The sequence below is a fragment of the Capsella rubella genome, unplaced genomic scaffold (assembly GCF_000375325.1).
Source record: "Capsella rubella cultivar Monte Gargano unplaced genomic scaffold, Caprub1_0 scaffold_4, whole genome shotgun sequence".
Classification (NCBI taxonomy): Eukaryota; Viridiplantae; Streptophyta; class Magnoliopsida; order Brassicales; family Brassicaceae; genus Capsella; species Capsella rubella.
Genome location: NW_006238920.1, coordinates 9,889,925 through 9,904,448, shown reverse-complemented (window position 1 = coordinate 9,904,448; position 14,524 = coordinate 9,889,925). Strand labels below are relative to the sequence as shown.

General features: G+C 35.7%; 3 protein-coding genes across 3 annotated transcripts; 1 reads left to right on the top strand and 2 right to left on the bottom strand.

The window, feature by feature from the left end:
* The first annotated feature begins 912 nt into the window (after positions 1 to 912).
* LOC17888307 (putative glucuronosyltransferase PGSIP8) lies at positions 913 to 4,056 on the top strand. Its single transcript, XM_006293948.2, has 4 exons — positions 913 to 1,393; positions 2,588 to 3,048; positions 3,133 to 3,280; positions 3,374 to 4,056. The coding sequence occupies exons 1-4, from the start codon at positions 969 to 971 to the stop codon at positions 3,912 to 3,914; spliced, it is 1,575 nt and encodes a 524-aa protein (XP_006294010.1). The 5' UTR covers positions 913 to 968; the 3' UTR covers positions 3,915 to 4,056.
* Positions 4,057 to 8,479: 4,423 nt separating this feature from the next.
* LOC17888894 (ethylene-responsive transcription factor ERF038) lies at positions 8,480 to 9,673 on the bottom strand. Its single transcript, XM_006294981.2, has one exon. The coding sequence runs from the start codon at positions 9,356 to 9,358 to the stop codon at positions 8,774 to 8,776; it is 585 nt and encodes a 194-aa protein (XP_006295043.1). The 5' UTR covers positions 9,359 to 9,673; the 3' UTR covers positions 8,480 to 8,773.
* A 1,535-nt stretch (positions 9,674 to 11,208) lies between these two features.
* On the bottom strand, positions 11,209 to 14,501 carry LOC17887793 (putative peroxisomal acyl-coenzyme A oxidase 1.2). Its single transcript, XM_006293750.2, has 11 exons — positions 14,218 to 14,501; positions 13,939 to 14,109; positions 13,645 to 13,854; positions 13,472 to 13,559; positions 13,227 to 13,389; positions 12,927 to 13,125; positions 12,589 to 12,786; positions 12,356 to 12,487; positions 12,140 to 12,260; positions 11,878 to 12,058; positions 11,209 to 11,798 (listed from the first exon to the last, which is right to left on the bottom strand). The coding sequence occupies exons 1-11, from the start codon at positions 14,356 to 14,358 to the stop codon at positions 11,405 to 11,407; spliced, it is 1,998 nt and encodes a 665-aa protein (XP_006293812.1). The 5' UTR covers positions 14,359 to 14,501; the 3' UTR covers positions 11,209 to 11,404.
* Positions 14,502 to 14,524: the final 23 nt, after the last annotated feature.

Sequence of the window (14,524 nt, the reverse complement as noted above, 5' to 3'; positions counted from 1 at the left end):
TTTCGAGCAATCATATTGGCTTCAACAGTTGAACTAATGGACTCTATGATTTCCTTGGTACAAGTTTGAGAGATCAAGACTATATGATTTGCTTGTTTGATTGTGAGTTTCTTGACAAAACTGACTTTACAATATATATATAGAGATATTCTTTTAATAACTTAGAAGATATGTAGTTGAAATAAATTAAGTGATGAACTATAATTATACATGAGATTACACAATACACACAACTTGCAAAGAGGACAATGGCTCAGTCACATGGTCCTAAATTGACCAAATCCATAAATATTAGCTGCCAAGAATAAAAAAATAAAAATAAAATAATACGGTTACTTTCGTTAATAATCATAACTCAGCTTTCAATTATTAAACAAATATGACTCTTAACAAAACCTTAAATTCACCATATTATTATTGTACGTTACAGAGTACAGACCAATACAGCGTTACAACTCTCTCTCTCTCTCTCTCTCTTTCAGTCCGAAAAAATGTGACTAAAGATGGTATGCGAGTTTGTGTCTTATTTCTTTTCTTTCTAAACCCTTAAATTCTGGAATCAAAACATTCCTCATTTACAATAAATGCTTTCCAAAATTTATTTTGCAAACTGATACGAATGTATAGTTCTCGAGCAATACGAAAGATAGTCCTAGTATGAATCAATTGGTGTGATATGGATTTGCATCCAAAAATGGAAAGTATCAAAAATTCATTAGTGTACCATTAAAGTTCATAATTATGTTCAGTAATTAGCAATAAACTCATCTTAGGTAACTTAAGTATATCTATAGGTGGCTAGGTGCTTCGACCTTTAGTTTTTGTTTTTATAGTTTAAAATGAAAATATTATGATACTCCACTAAACTTGCCATTGACCAATCAACATTATACCTTTTTAACCCTTACACAGTCTCCTAGAAACCTCCCTCCCTCCCTTTGATACATTTGTGTTATATATATACGCGTATGCGTTTACACATTTCCTCAAAGAAAAAACTTTCAGATTTGTTTTTAGCAATTCGGACATTGCGCACAGAGGAATCAAGAATGGGTTTGCAGAGAGGCTTGGTTTTGTTTTTGTGTTTGGTTTTACCACTTTTTGTTATTGAAACGACGGCGTATCGAGAGAGACAACTTTTGCTGCAGCAGCCGCAAGAAACGGCGATAGATACATCAAACGCGGTCGTGGAGGTTCAAGATCGTGGGTTAAAGACGAGGCGGCCGGAGCACAAGAACGCCTACGCGACGATGATGTACATGGGGACGCCAAGAGACTACGAGTTCTACGTGGCCACTCGTGTCTTGGTCAGATCGTTGAGAAGTCTCAACGTGGAAGCTGATCTTGTCGTCATCGCTTCTCTCGACGTCCCTCTCCGATGGGTTCAGACCTTGTAAGTCTCTCTTCCGACCATTATATAAAAACGCTGTCCGTTTCCAATTGCTAATATTACTTTGAAATAAACAATCCATTAGTATATATTTTTTTTTAAATATTTCTAGGAAGTTATATAGGTGGCAGATGCACCCTCCACTACTCCCCATTCATTTTTGTTTTTTTTCTTAGAAATTGAAGTAAACATAGAATTAGAAAATGTCCGAATGATACAACGACCACCTTATTCATAGAAGCTATCGAGACGAAAAAAATACTACTCCGACTATGTTTTAGGAGGTTTTTAATACTATCATTTATTACTTCGACAATATTTTTTTTTTGGGTAGAATTATATATTCTTTTGATTTGGCTTCACGACTTCGAATGAAAGTTTTGAAACATTAACTTTTCTTTTTGTTTCTAACGATTTTAGTTGTATAAGCAAAAGTTGGGGAGAATCAAAATGTTAAAAGTAGATATATGTAGTTGACACTTATTAGACCCACGTATTTAACTCCATTTATATGACTACGCGTCTTTGATTTTTTTTTAATTGCTCAAAAACTCTCTAGGTTGTCATCTAGTTTTGAATAACGTCTTTTGGTTTTCTTCATATTATGTTTTTAACTAGATTAGCATTTTTAATAAGTTTCAAAAGAATGTTTGTGGACATATTTAATAGACATGTAGGTCTATTGTCAATTTAGACTCTATAGAGAGATTTGGCCAAAACTCAAGGGTCCGAATGTTCTCAAAATCTTTAAAAATGTTCCATACGATCTTAGTGAAATACCTTAGCCAATAGTTCACCCAAAACAAAAAGTTAAAACATGCGTAGAAGTCATCTAAGACGATAAAATCTTATTACATTGAATGCCAAAGCATATAGCTTAAGGAGAGTTGTTTGACTTTAGCGCTTTGAGTGAAAAATGGAAACCTCTTGGAAACAAGAAAGAGCTATTTTGATTCAAAATTATTAAATTATGACCGGCCAATCTGCTGTATAGATCATGCCATAACGTCTACATCTCGACCTCATAACCTATCTAATAATTTATTTTGTTCCTTGGTGCACTTCCGATAATTAAAAGTAAAACCTATATAATATATTTTTAGCAACACTTGGACTTGACATGCATAAACAAGTACATAATAACTGAATGTGCGTGTTTGTGTGGATGTATACTAACAAGCGTGTGTGTGTGAGCAGGGAAGAGGAAGATGGAGCCAAAGTGGTGAGAGTTGAAAATGTGGACAATCCGTACAGGAGACAGACCAACTTCAACAGTAGATTCAAGCTTACTCTGAACAAGCTCTACGCTTGGGCTCTGTCTGATTACGACCGTGTGGTCATGCTAGATGCCGATAATCTCTTCCTTAAGAAAACAGACGAGCTGTTCCAGTGTGGACGGTTCTGTGCGGTCTTCATAAACCCTTGCATTTTCCACACTGGCCTCTTCGTGTTGCAGCCATCAGTGGAGGTGTTCAAGGACATGCTTCATGAGCTACAAGTTGGAAGAAAAAATCCTGATGGAGCTGATCAAGGCTTTCTTGTCAGTTACTTCTCTGATCTTCTCGACCAGCCTCTCTTTCGTCCTCCGAGTAACGGATCTGTGCTTAGTGGCCACTTGAGACTTCCCTTGGGCTACCAAATGGACGCTTCTTATTTCTGTAAGTCTCTTTTTATAATCTCGTCTATAATATATACACATTTTGGCTAATGTAATAACATGATCTCTATCTTGATACTCTCAGATCTTAAGCTAAGATGGAACATACCTTGTGGACCAAACAGTGTGATTACATTCCCAGGAGCTGTTTGGTTAAAGCCATGGTACTGGTGGTCATGGCCTGTTCTCCCACTAGGTCTCTTATGGCACGAACAGCGCCGCACCACTTTAGGGTAATTTTAAAAGTTTAGATGATGATGACTCCCTCTCAAATTCCCTAATAAAATGGTTGATATTAATAATACTATGTGTGATCTTTGCAACAGGTACTCAGCAGAGATGCCTTTGGTCATAATCCAAGCAATGTTCTACCTTGGAATCATATTGGTCACACGACTAGCTCGTCCTAACATAACCAAACTATGTTATCGCCGTTCTGACCGCAACTTAACAGTGATCCAAGCAGGTTTCAAGTTCATCGCACTTCTCTCTGTCGTTGCAGCCTACATCTTCCCATTCTTCACTATCCCTCACACCATCCACCCACTCATCGGCTGGGCGCTTTACTTGATGGCTTCTTTCGCTCTCTCCTCCATCCCAATCAACACTCTCCTCCTCCCAACGATCCCTGTTCTCACTCCATGGCTCGGCATTCTAGGGACACTCCTCGTCATGGCCTTCCCTTGGTACCCTGATGGAGTGGTTAGAGCCTTGTCGGTTTTCGCATACGCATTTTGTTGCGCACCTTTCGTGTGGGTGTCATTCCGCAAGATAACCTCGCACCTCCAGGTTTTGATTGAGAAAGAGGTGTTGTTTCCGCGATTGGGAGACTCAGGGATCACTTCAGGCTTCAGCAAACTGTATTAGGAGTGTTATTTTATATATATATTTGACATATTGATTCTGTATATAAAAAGATTATTATTGTTTCTTTCATTCACCACCATTGCAATTATATCAACTTACCCTAACCTTGTTTCTTTTACCTAGTAAAAAGTTTTCAATTTCAGTAGCATGATTTCACAACTGTTCATTCTTTTGGTCTTGGATTCACACACAAAGAAATGAAGACAAAAAAAGTACACTCTGTTTCTCTCTGTTCTTACTGGTTTCCCTATTTGATTTTTCCTCTGAAGTTCCCATCCCTTTAAACCTTCTGAATGCTTAGAATGTTTCATTTGTTCCATATAATAAAGTCCACACTTTAAAATCACATGTAGCTTCATCTGATCGTTTAGCTAGTAAGTAGACTATGGACCATAGAAGACCAGAATAGATAGTACCTACTCATCACATAAATCGATTAAACAAAATAACGAATCATTGCAGCAACTCTAGTTAAGATGAATATTAGCGGCAAATGTTTGCTCATTCTCCAAGTTACGATGACACCCGCACAACTCGCGAACATATTGATTATTAGGCTGTCGCCAAGAATAGATATTAAAACGGTGCGTTTTCGTGTTCCAAAAAAAACAAAAACGGCGCGTTTTCTTTGGGCTATTTGATCATCTATTGGGCTACCCATCAGCGATTACTCTTAATCCATATATTGTTAGGGGTTTTATTGGTCAATCACATGTTATCAAATCATATAATTATAACTTTTTTGTGAATTATTTGTCTGATAGTTGTAAAATATTAGTGGCAGTCTTTTATTAAATGTTATATAAAAATTAATAATATCATAAGGGTAGATTTAGAAAAATGGACAAATCAGACCATCTAGAAAATTGAAAAACATGGAACTTTTTTGAGGTTTGAAACAATAATTTTTTTTTTTTTTTTTGTAAAACATGGATCGATTAGGAACCAAAGGAGTAGTATCAGCTAGAGCCTAGAGCTAACGCAATAGATATTGATTGATTCTTTTACCAAAATATCGAAAGTGTGTTTTTTTAAGAAAATGCATATATTTAAGAAAATGTAAATAGCAAGCTAACTAGCAACTTCTTTCCACTGTTTTATTATTTTCGAAACAAAATATTCCCAGTGGCACTGGCATATACCAAATGAACACTAAAAAATGAAAACCCATATATAGACATTAGTTTTGATATATATATACACACACATAAAGATGTAGACAATAAAACGACCAATGCCCCCAAATATTTTTTGTCATCGCTCAGTCTTACTGAGTTTCTTGGGGTCCCTTTTGATTTACGTAGTTATAGACCACACATATATAATGAAAAATAAGAAATTGTAATTTGTAAGAAAGTAGCTTTGGCCTTTTGGGGAAGGGGCACCAATAGTACCAGAAGATACAAATTCCACTTTCGTCTCGTTTCGTACAATGGCGACAGTACGGACGTAACCTAAGCACGTGCACCTCAGCCCACCACTCCCAACTTCATCTGTAGATTCTCTGCACTTCTCTATGTTCCTTCCTTCTTCTTTCTCTTTTACCTTCTTTTTCTATATTTCTTATCCCCTTTTCTTGTTTTTTTTTTTTTACCGTAAAGAGAAACAATTCAATCTCTTCACTTCAGTTTGGTTATTGCCTACGCGCTTTAATTTCAAGCTAATGATTACGTTCGACGTCAAGCTAATTTCAACCTTGTAGGTTAGTGATTTTTTTCTATTTTTCTTTCAAAGTTGTAGTAACCAAATCAATGATGGCACTAATTGAACCGTGAAGCCTACTAAACGTATGTTACTAAACCGTACGTTACTCATCGAGACTAAAGAGAAACTTATGACCTCTTATATCATCTCATTTTTTATATGCTGAAGGCCTGATTCTTCTTGTTAATGATCTAGAGCTCTAGTAGGTCTAGTTTTGGAAACTTGAGTATGAGGATCTCTAGTCACCTAGGATTCTCCGGCTCTTGTCTACTACTATACTGCATCGTTGGATATATCACATGATTAATCACATATTCTTCCAAAAAACAATAAAGTTTTCTTTTTCTTGAAATTAGATTATAACAAACACCAAATTCTATTTTGTGATAGACTCTCTTTCTTTAAATAATACTTTTTATTCATCTTAATTATTATTGAAAGTTACATCGAATATACTAGGAATATGAAATAAACGATAAGAGAAAGCATCCAAATTATGATGATTATTGTGAGCTGAAACTCCTTAATAATATGACATGACCTACAGGTTTTTTGTGCTGGTAGAGGGAATTCTAAAATTCATCTTCTCTCTAAAGGCCATATACAACAAAATGTAGAATTGCTGAGCTGAGCATATTGATTGCCTTTGAGTTTGCTATCTTACACGTAACCGGACCACAGACATAACAACAAGAACATTATCACAAACCATAAAATCATATGTATTGGTCCATATAGACATGGTCACTATATTTCTTCTTTTTTACCTTTTAAGTAGAATTGAAACTTGAATAATCTTCCAAAAGACTGTATCCATTATTTGACTATGATGTTGATTTGGCCCCATGATGTCGATGCAACATACGGCTGACATTTTAACACATAGGCACGGTACGTACCCCCTGCTAGCTAGCTATATTATAGGGACAACTTTAAAAAATAACCATTTCTTCTTGTCCACAAAATCAAAACAAATTTTAAAAATCTTAAAATAGTATAATGATGTTTTAGTGTTTTAACATTTTGATGATAATTTAGAAAGTAAAACATATAATTTCTGAATAAGTAACTTTTTTGTTTTTGTTTTGGTGTCTTTGATTCTCATTTTTCTGTGTTTAGCTATAAATCTAAATGAATTTTTATCTTGATGAAACACTTCTATAAGTCCTTCGTAAGGACTCCTTACTAAATAAAAAACATCAAGAAACGCCAAAGTGGTCCACATTGTAGACCGAAAGATGGTAATTTCTCTAACTTTGAACTACATATTACGAAGATGACGTACACACATTGAGCTCAATTATACATGGTTATGAAACCAATTCGAAAACGACATATATATTGGATACAACATGTCCTTTACTTGAAAAATCTATAGTTGAATTGGAAAGATTTTTTCTCTTGTGAGCTCTCTCAATCTCAAGATTCTTAACAATGCTAAGAACCATATTTAGTTCATGCCAGCCCAATTGATCATCCAATTATGAGATGACTTGGAGAAACATATCAAATGATTTTGTAGGTTTGGTAGGACTAATTAACAAGATTAATTCAAAATGATCATCATACCGAATAGATCAACAACTCTTTAGTTCAAGATACAAATAAGTTTCAAATCTCTTCACGGCTCGTTGAGGAGCTAGCTAGGACAACATGGCATTGGCTGACAGAGAGAATGTCCCACTAAAAGATAGATGTCCTAACAAAAATCCTTACACCTTTTTGCGTTTTGTCCCGCCAAAACAGAGATAGTCGTCATCCATCTAAAGAGTTATTCCCCTCCATTGCTATAAAGAAAGAGTTCTTTGAGACGAAAAGACTTGGTATATTTCATCACTTGTTTTGCCCATATATAAAGCATGATGCATCATTAAAAATTTTAAACCTTAAAGCTTCTTAAACCCATCCTTATGCTTTGTAAGGTTTTCCCAACTTAAACCAATCAAAACTATCGTTTGTTATGATAGATATTACCAGTTGTTGGGATATAATTGTTGGCTTATGATAAGATGTCAAATTTAAATGATTATCTTCTTTTTGATAGAAAAGAACAAATAAATAAATATTATTTCAAATTTAAAGTGAAAATAAAACATCATTTCCATGAAATGAAGAAATAATATTTACAGAACTTTTGGTTGTCGCTTAATAAAAACCTAAACAACAAACCAACAATAGTCACATGGCTCAAATATTTATCATACATGTAGATTTTTTTTAATAAAAAAAACTATGATTGCTCTATTCATCACAATAAATAGTAAAATACCTAGTTATTTCATAGTTATGAAAAATTAGCCTCTCTTTGATTGATCCAAAATCATGCTGATAGAGAAAAAAAATAGTAGTAAAGAGACAAATAGAAAGAACAAAAAAAGAGCATATCAATGAAAAAAAAATTGAAAATCAGTCGCAACAAAAAACACATTAAAGACAGCACACTCATTAAATAAAAATGGGCCAAAGGGGTCTGTCTTTTCATTTCCAACTTTATAAGGGCCAATAAGCTCACGGCAAAAAAAAGAAGTAATACCCCTTCGATTTGGAAACTCAGAAAACAATTCACAACTAAACACATACAAGAAAAGACTTCAATCAAGTTTTTGTCTCTCCTGCTACTTTTTAAACCCTTTTCTTCTTTCTCACAATACTATATGCATACTTTCTACGAGACTATTTCGTGATTTACACATAACGTATACATTAATGTTACAGAGAAGAAAAGATCTATTTACATGCCAGCCTTATTGGAAGTATTAAATATCTGTGTCAGACCTAAAAGTAAATGTAGTGGTCAGAACACATAAATCTGAAAGAAAGAAAAAAATATGTAAGTATAGGGTAGGGGGAAAAAAACAGGGCTACAAACAAACATGGGACTTTGTCAATTGTCACTGACTCATCACTGACCTTCATATTTTTCTTTCTTCTGGCAGCAAAACAAATAGTAACGTTTTACTTACATTTCATATATATATCACACATTTTCCCACTTACGAATATCTTAGAAAAAAACGACTAATCAAAATCATACAAATTTGGAATTTTGTCAATACAATTTGGATTATCAACGTCAAAAATTTGTTCAGATGACAAAAAAAAAAAGAAAAAAAAAAAAGAGAAAATACATACAAAAACGACAACGTTTTGAGTTTCTAGTAACTTTGAGAGAGGAAGGGTTCCTCTTCGTCGGGGAAAGATTCCCAGAAGCCGTCGATTTTGTGGTTCACGTCGAGCAAGAGATCGGGGAGATCGGAGAACGCGTCGTCGGATATGGCTGTCATAGTCGGAGATGACGTATCGGTAACAGTTGGTGACGGCGACGGTGACGTCTCTACCTCCATGTCATTAATGGCTGCAGCTGCTGCTGCGGCGGCTTGTATGTCTTTAGGGTCGGCACTAGCTGGTCTAGGGAGGTGGTAAGCTAGCTCCGGGAAGTTGAGATGGGCTGAACCGCCTTTGATGGCTAAAGCAGCCACGTCGTGAGCACGCGCCGCCATCTCGGCAGTTGAGAAGGTACCGAGCCAGATTCTTGATTTCTTCTTTGGCTCTCTTATTTCAGAAACCCATTTCCCCCATTGTCTCATTCTGACACCTCGAAACGTTGGATGCTTCGAGACGACCTTTTCGTTATCATCGTCTTCTTTGGCTCTTTTCTTCTTTGGATGATTCTTCACTCTTCTTCTCTCCGTTGCCTGCGCCGGCGAATCTTGAAATCTCCGGCAGCTGTCACGTTCCATTTTCTTGGAATTGAGTCCTTGTGATTTTATAAATAGAGGGTTGATAATAAAGTGTGAACGAAAGAGGTGATTTGGTGAGAAGATTTGAGCTATAGAGAAGGAAATAAAATTTGGTTTTTGTGTGTTTTTGGGTTTAGTGTGTGAGAGAGAGAGTTAGAAATTTGAGAAGGAAGAGGTCGGTGTGTTGTTATTATATACATCCAAGAATTTTAGAATTCAGATTTTTCTTTTGTAGGCTATACCTAAAATAATATGTATTAGTATTTAATACGTACTATTCCATATATAGAAGCCCATATATGGGGGTTTTCAACGTATTGTACTCTCTCTCGGTTCGTCAAACAGAAAACAAAAAAAAAAAAAATTCATATGCTTGGAGATATTTTCATATTTTTATTACATTCTTTAGTTTGGGTGGTACGTAATATCCAATTGGTTTAGTTTAAAATAAAAATCAAACAATTGATCACACAAACATGTATACAGACAGATATATTATATATATACCAAACTTTCTTTAAATGTGGAGCTAGAAACCATTAAAAATGTGTAGCATATTGATACAAAACAAGATAAATCATACGAGTATATTAGAAGTTACACTAAGCAGGTTGCATTAAGCCATCATTTGTTTGGTGATTCCATTTTAAAAAGTGATTACCCTACACAGCTCGGCGTTTTACATTTATTGGGCACCAAATTAATGGATTTAGAAAAGAAAAAAAAAACACCATTTAGCCTCGTTTTATGTGTCTAAATTGATTACAAAGCATCCATATTTGGTGTAAACTTCATTCTATTTTGTCGAGTTTCTCTGGTCGGGCCAGTCTCTTTTATACATCGATGGTGAATACATAGCTTAAGAATGACGACTCTAGTGTTGTTTTTTTAATTAGCTAGTGAGTAAGGTAGGGTTTGAAGAAAAAAAAAGCCGACGAAAACGATTAGAGTTTCAAAAACGTAGATTTACGTATCAAGGATATGTTGGTAAGCAAAGAAGGCAAATAAAACCAAAAAAAAGGTTGGTGTTGATTCGCAAATGATAAATCTTACTGAAGCCCTTATACGTATCTAGTCTATACAGAAAAATAATATATAGCGAGTTAGCTACGTACGTCTACAAATGTGCAATTAGGAAATTGAAAGAGTTTTAAGTGAACAATCTGAATAATACACCATGTATCATATATTGCAACCGCAGTAGTACACGTTGGTACAAGATGTACAAAGAGACAGAGTACTTAAACACAGATTAAGGATGTTACAAAAACATGTTATGATCTCATAGCCTTTCCTACATAAATATATCAATCATACGAATAAACGATCATATATAGCTGCCACATGTAGAGACCTATGCATGGTATACCGAAAAGAGTCAGTCAAACTTGGTTTTCGTCTTTAATTTCGACTCTTTGGGTTAAACAAAAAAAGATTAATTAAAAGACATAAGCTGTCAAAATTAATTTAACGAGGGGTGTCTTAACTACTTTCCCTACTAACCAACTAACAATCTTTTTTTTTTTTTTATAAATACGAATGTATTTGTACTTTTTTTCTTTCTTTTCAATGTTGGAGGATATAGATAGAAGACAACAGTTGGCTATTGCAATAGTACAACCACAAATTATAGTATATGCGATTTGATAATGATAAATACATATTCAACTAACTAATTCGGTTATTAATTGCTCAATTAATTACTAAAAACGTTAAGCAACTTTATGAATTCGAAAAGATCGTAAAAGCAGATTAGTACATCACATAAACTTTAATATGATCGTAGAAGCAGACGACATATATACGATGATCCTATAACTTGAAGAGACTATCATACTACATTTAGACAAAAAAAAAATCTAAAAATATATGAATTTAGACCAATTTATTGTGTTCTGATTTGCTATTCGTTTATACAACGAGGTTCTGACATCCAAATTCTTTCATTTGTCAAAACCTACTCGTACACATTGTTAAAATGGTGAATAACATATGAAATGATCAAATAATGTTGTCTCTTTTTAGTCGCACAAAAGACGTATATAGTTAGAGTTTGGCGAAGCGGAACTCTTGTTTAATCAACGGTCGGATGTATTCACGGTAGCCGTCAGGAACCACCGAGTCATTGAGTGGATCCTTCAATGCTTCCTCGAACAGCTTTGGGTAAACGTTTCCATCGTAGCGGCCTAGCACAGAGCCTAAATAGTGGTCTGTGTAGTCAAAGGCATCCACCAAGGCCACTGCGTTTGGTCGGACCTGGGAGTAGAGTGACCGAAGCTGGTCGTTCGCGAGTGCAGCTTGTTCGGGAGTAACAGAGTGTGTTCTGAGGAAATCACCGAGGTGTTTGTGAAGGAGATAGAGTGCGTAGATGTAGCATAGATTCTTGAGTTGTTTCTTTACCCCTCTTCCTTCAATCTCACCCTCTACTTTGTCTATAAACCTGTGAATGTTCAAGTAAAGTTATAATTATGGTACGTTGATTAGTTTGTAAAATTTGGTGAAAAAGCTGTTTTACTTACTTAGAAACAACAATTAACTGGCAATGAGCAATAGCAGCCTCAACAAGTTCAGCCAAGAGTTCTGAGAATCCTTGCTCTTGATTCTCAAACTTGCTTAGATTGTTAGCACATGTAACAGCCATTCTCAAAGCCCTTGCTTCAAAAGCTTCCAACACCATATCAGGGTTTAACCAATCTTCAGCTGCATGCTCAACATTATAATTTAGAAAACAAATAGATATCACGAGTATGAATCTTCTGCAAGTATCCGTGAAAAAATAACCTTTTTGAACACCGGAACTGCATTGCAAAAGGTGTTTAGCTTTGCCCATATAAGCAGTTGTCCCTGAAGGAACCTTTCCGGAACTCAACTGTGAAACTGTCTTCATCAGAAATCTAGCAACCTGAAAACCAATTGTTTTGAAACATAACTTTAAAAGCGTAGGGGTTTGAAATGGCTCTTAAAAGTGTTATTCTTGAAGATGCATATGAATGATACCTGTAATTGCAACACAACATTGTCTCCTTCGTATGTGCAAGCAGGAACATATACAGCAAACAACTCTGGAAGGCCACTACACCACAAGTATCCATGTCCACCACATAACTTGCGGCATTCTTCAATACCATCCTTTAACCAACAAAAAAAACCAATTTAGCTGATTGTCAACTTATTTGAACAAGTTTAGCTTTGAAATCATACTGAAGTATGGATGTAAGAAAAAAGCATACTGAGGTGGCAGAGGTAGTCATAGACTTCAATCCTGCAGTGCATGCATGAGCTTCAGGCAATGTTGCAAAATCACTGGCCTCTAGTCTTTGTGTTACATCAGTGTAGAGCCATTTCAGCCACTCCCCTACAAACCGAAATGCATATGCAGATGCTAGCAGAGGAAACAATCTGTTTTGCTGAGTTTTATAATCAATCACCTGCCATTTATAGCATCATCAGTAAGTGGTCTCTATGGCCATGACCACCCGCAATCATGAAACTGGTTTTTGTATTCATGATCATCTATAGTAAACATTTTCTTTTATAGTTTATCTGTAGTGGGATCCAGACAGAGTACCTGTGTTTCAATTCCACCACTTTGTGAACCAAACTGCCTTCGAACTGCACTATACCGTGTAGCAATGCAGACTGCCCGAGCCAGCGCATTGGAAGCATTTGACACAATAGACTGTCTTACAAACACCATAGTACCATACACCAATTGCCTTGGAACATCTGATGCTACATATTTTCCTTCCCTTGTAACTTTAGACAGTCTAAAATAAGAAAAATGCAGAGCCATAAATAAGTTTCTTTAGGGATGTATAAGAGTATATGGTGAAATTCTTATTCACATATATGGACAAAGAGAGAGGACCTCATGAGCATTTGATCTCTAGGGATACGATAATGATCAAACATAAGAAAACCATTGTCCATAGAGTTATATGCTCCGTTTCCAAACTTCATTCCAATGTCACCAACGGTTATACCTGGGAGAGGAGAATGATCATCCAAACTTCGTAATTGGACGATGAATCCTAAAAAAGAGAAAGATCTTGTTAATCAATACTGTTGAAGTTTTAAGAAAAATAAGAACAAGAAACCCTTCTGATACCTTACCATGGACACCGTGGTCTTTGCCATTGGTTATAAGGCGAGCATAAACCACAGCATGAGTAGAAACTTTTCCTAGACCACCTGGCCAAAACTATATATCAAACAAAACAAAATTAAGATACACACAAACTTAAAGACTCAGGGATCAAACATATAATTGTATTACTTCCACTTACTTTGGATGATGTTTGAGTTGGACTGTGAATGATGAACTGATCTGTCTTAGGATCAAAAGTGGCGGTTGTCTCAAGGCCTTGAACGTTAGAGCCATGACCAAGCTCAGTTTGAGCATAACATCCAATTATCTGCAACTTATTAGCTAAAGACAACCACTTTTTCTGCTGTTCCTCTGTGCCTTGTCCTTTAATTGCAGGCACAAACATTCCCTATATATCCAGTTATCCACCCACAAAAATTCTAATGAAACAACCCAAAACGCAAATAGAAAACTTTGTGTGTATTAATATTACCCAATGCAGATCCAAGAAGCCAGGCTGATCCATGAAAGACCTCAATTTGATGGCCTCCTCATCAGAAAGACGAAGCTCATTGATTATCTTCCAAGCGTGAACGCTTTTCTTCAACGTGTTCTTGAACAACTCTTTCCTACTCATTACAGCTCTGTTGCGTTTCTCAAAAACCTTAACTCATGGCCATGCAAAAAAAAGATGCAAAATTCACACCGGAAAATAAAATAAAAAACAGAGAAAATGATGAAAGGAAGGTTAGGTAGAGGAGAATGGACTCACCGGATCAGTAGCGACGAGGCGGGAAACACGATTTGAAACATCGAAAGCGTGGCGGGAACCGGCCCAGACGAGCTTCATAGCGTCGACATCGAACTCTGCTTTGCTCCTCTCATCAGCTAGGTGATCAATTCCTCCATCCATTATTGTTAGATTCGAGCGAGTGAGTAAAATTAAAAAAAAAAAATGGTTCAAAAAGAAGCCAATGTTTGTCTTAAAGACACAAGTATAGAAGGAAGCTGCTCTAAATTAAAAAGGAGAGAATCGGTTTACATAAAAATGTAAGGAAACAGAGGATATTTTTCTATCT

What these genes read in the sequence shown, in the direction of transcription:
- LOC17887793 (XM_006293750.2), bottom strand. Translation starts at nt 14,358, where the DNA reads ATGGATGGAGGAATTGATCACCTAGCTGATGAGAGGAGCAAAGCAGAG. An exon ending in CAAAGACCACGGTGTCCATG is followed by an intron (nt 13,390 to 13,471) that starts GTAAGGTATCAG and finishes TCTCTTTTTTAG; the next exon opens with GATTCATCGTCCAATTACGA. An exon ending in CAGTTCCGGTGTTCAAAAAG is followed by an intron (nt 12,059 to 12,139) that starts GTTATTTTTTCA and finishes TTGAGCATGCAG; the next exon opens with CTGAAGATTGGTTAAACCCT.
- LOC17888894 (XM_006294981.2), bottom strand. Translation starts at nt 9,358, where the DNA reads ATGGAACGTGACAGCTGCCGGAGATTTCAAGATTCGCCGGCGCAGGCA.
- LOC17888307 (XM_006293948.2), top strand. Translation starts at nt 969, where the DNA reads ATGCGTTTACACATTTCCTCAAAGAAAAAACTTTCAGATTTGTTTTTA. An exon ending in AATGGACGCTTCTTATTTCT is followed by an intron (nt 3,049 to 3,132) that starts GTAAGTCTCTTT and finishes TGATACTCTCAG; the next exon opens with ATCTTAAGCTAAGATGGAAC. An exon ending in CAGCGCCGCACCACTTTAGG is followed by an intron (nt 3,281 to 3,373) that starts GTAATTTTAAAA and finishes TCTTTGCAACAG; the next exon opens with GTACTCAGCAGAGATGCCTT.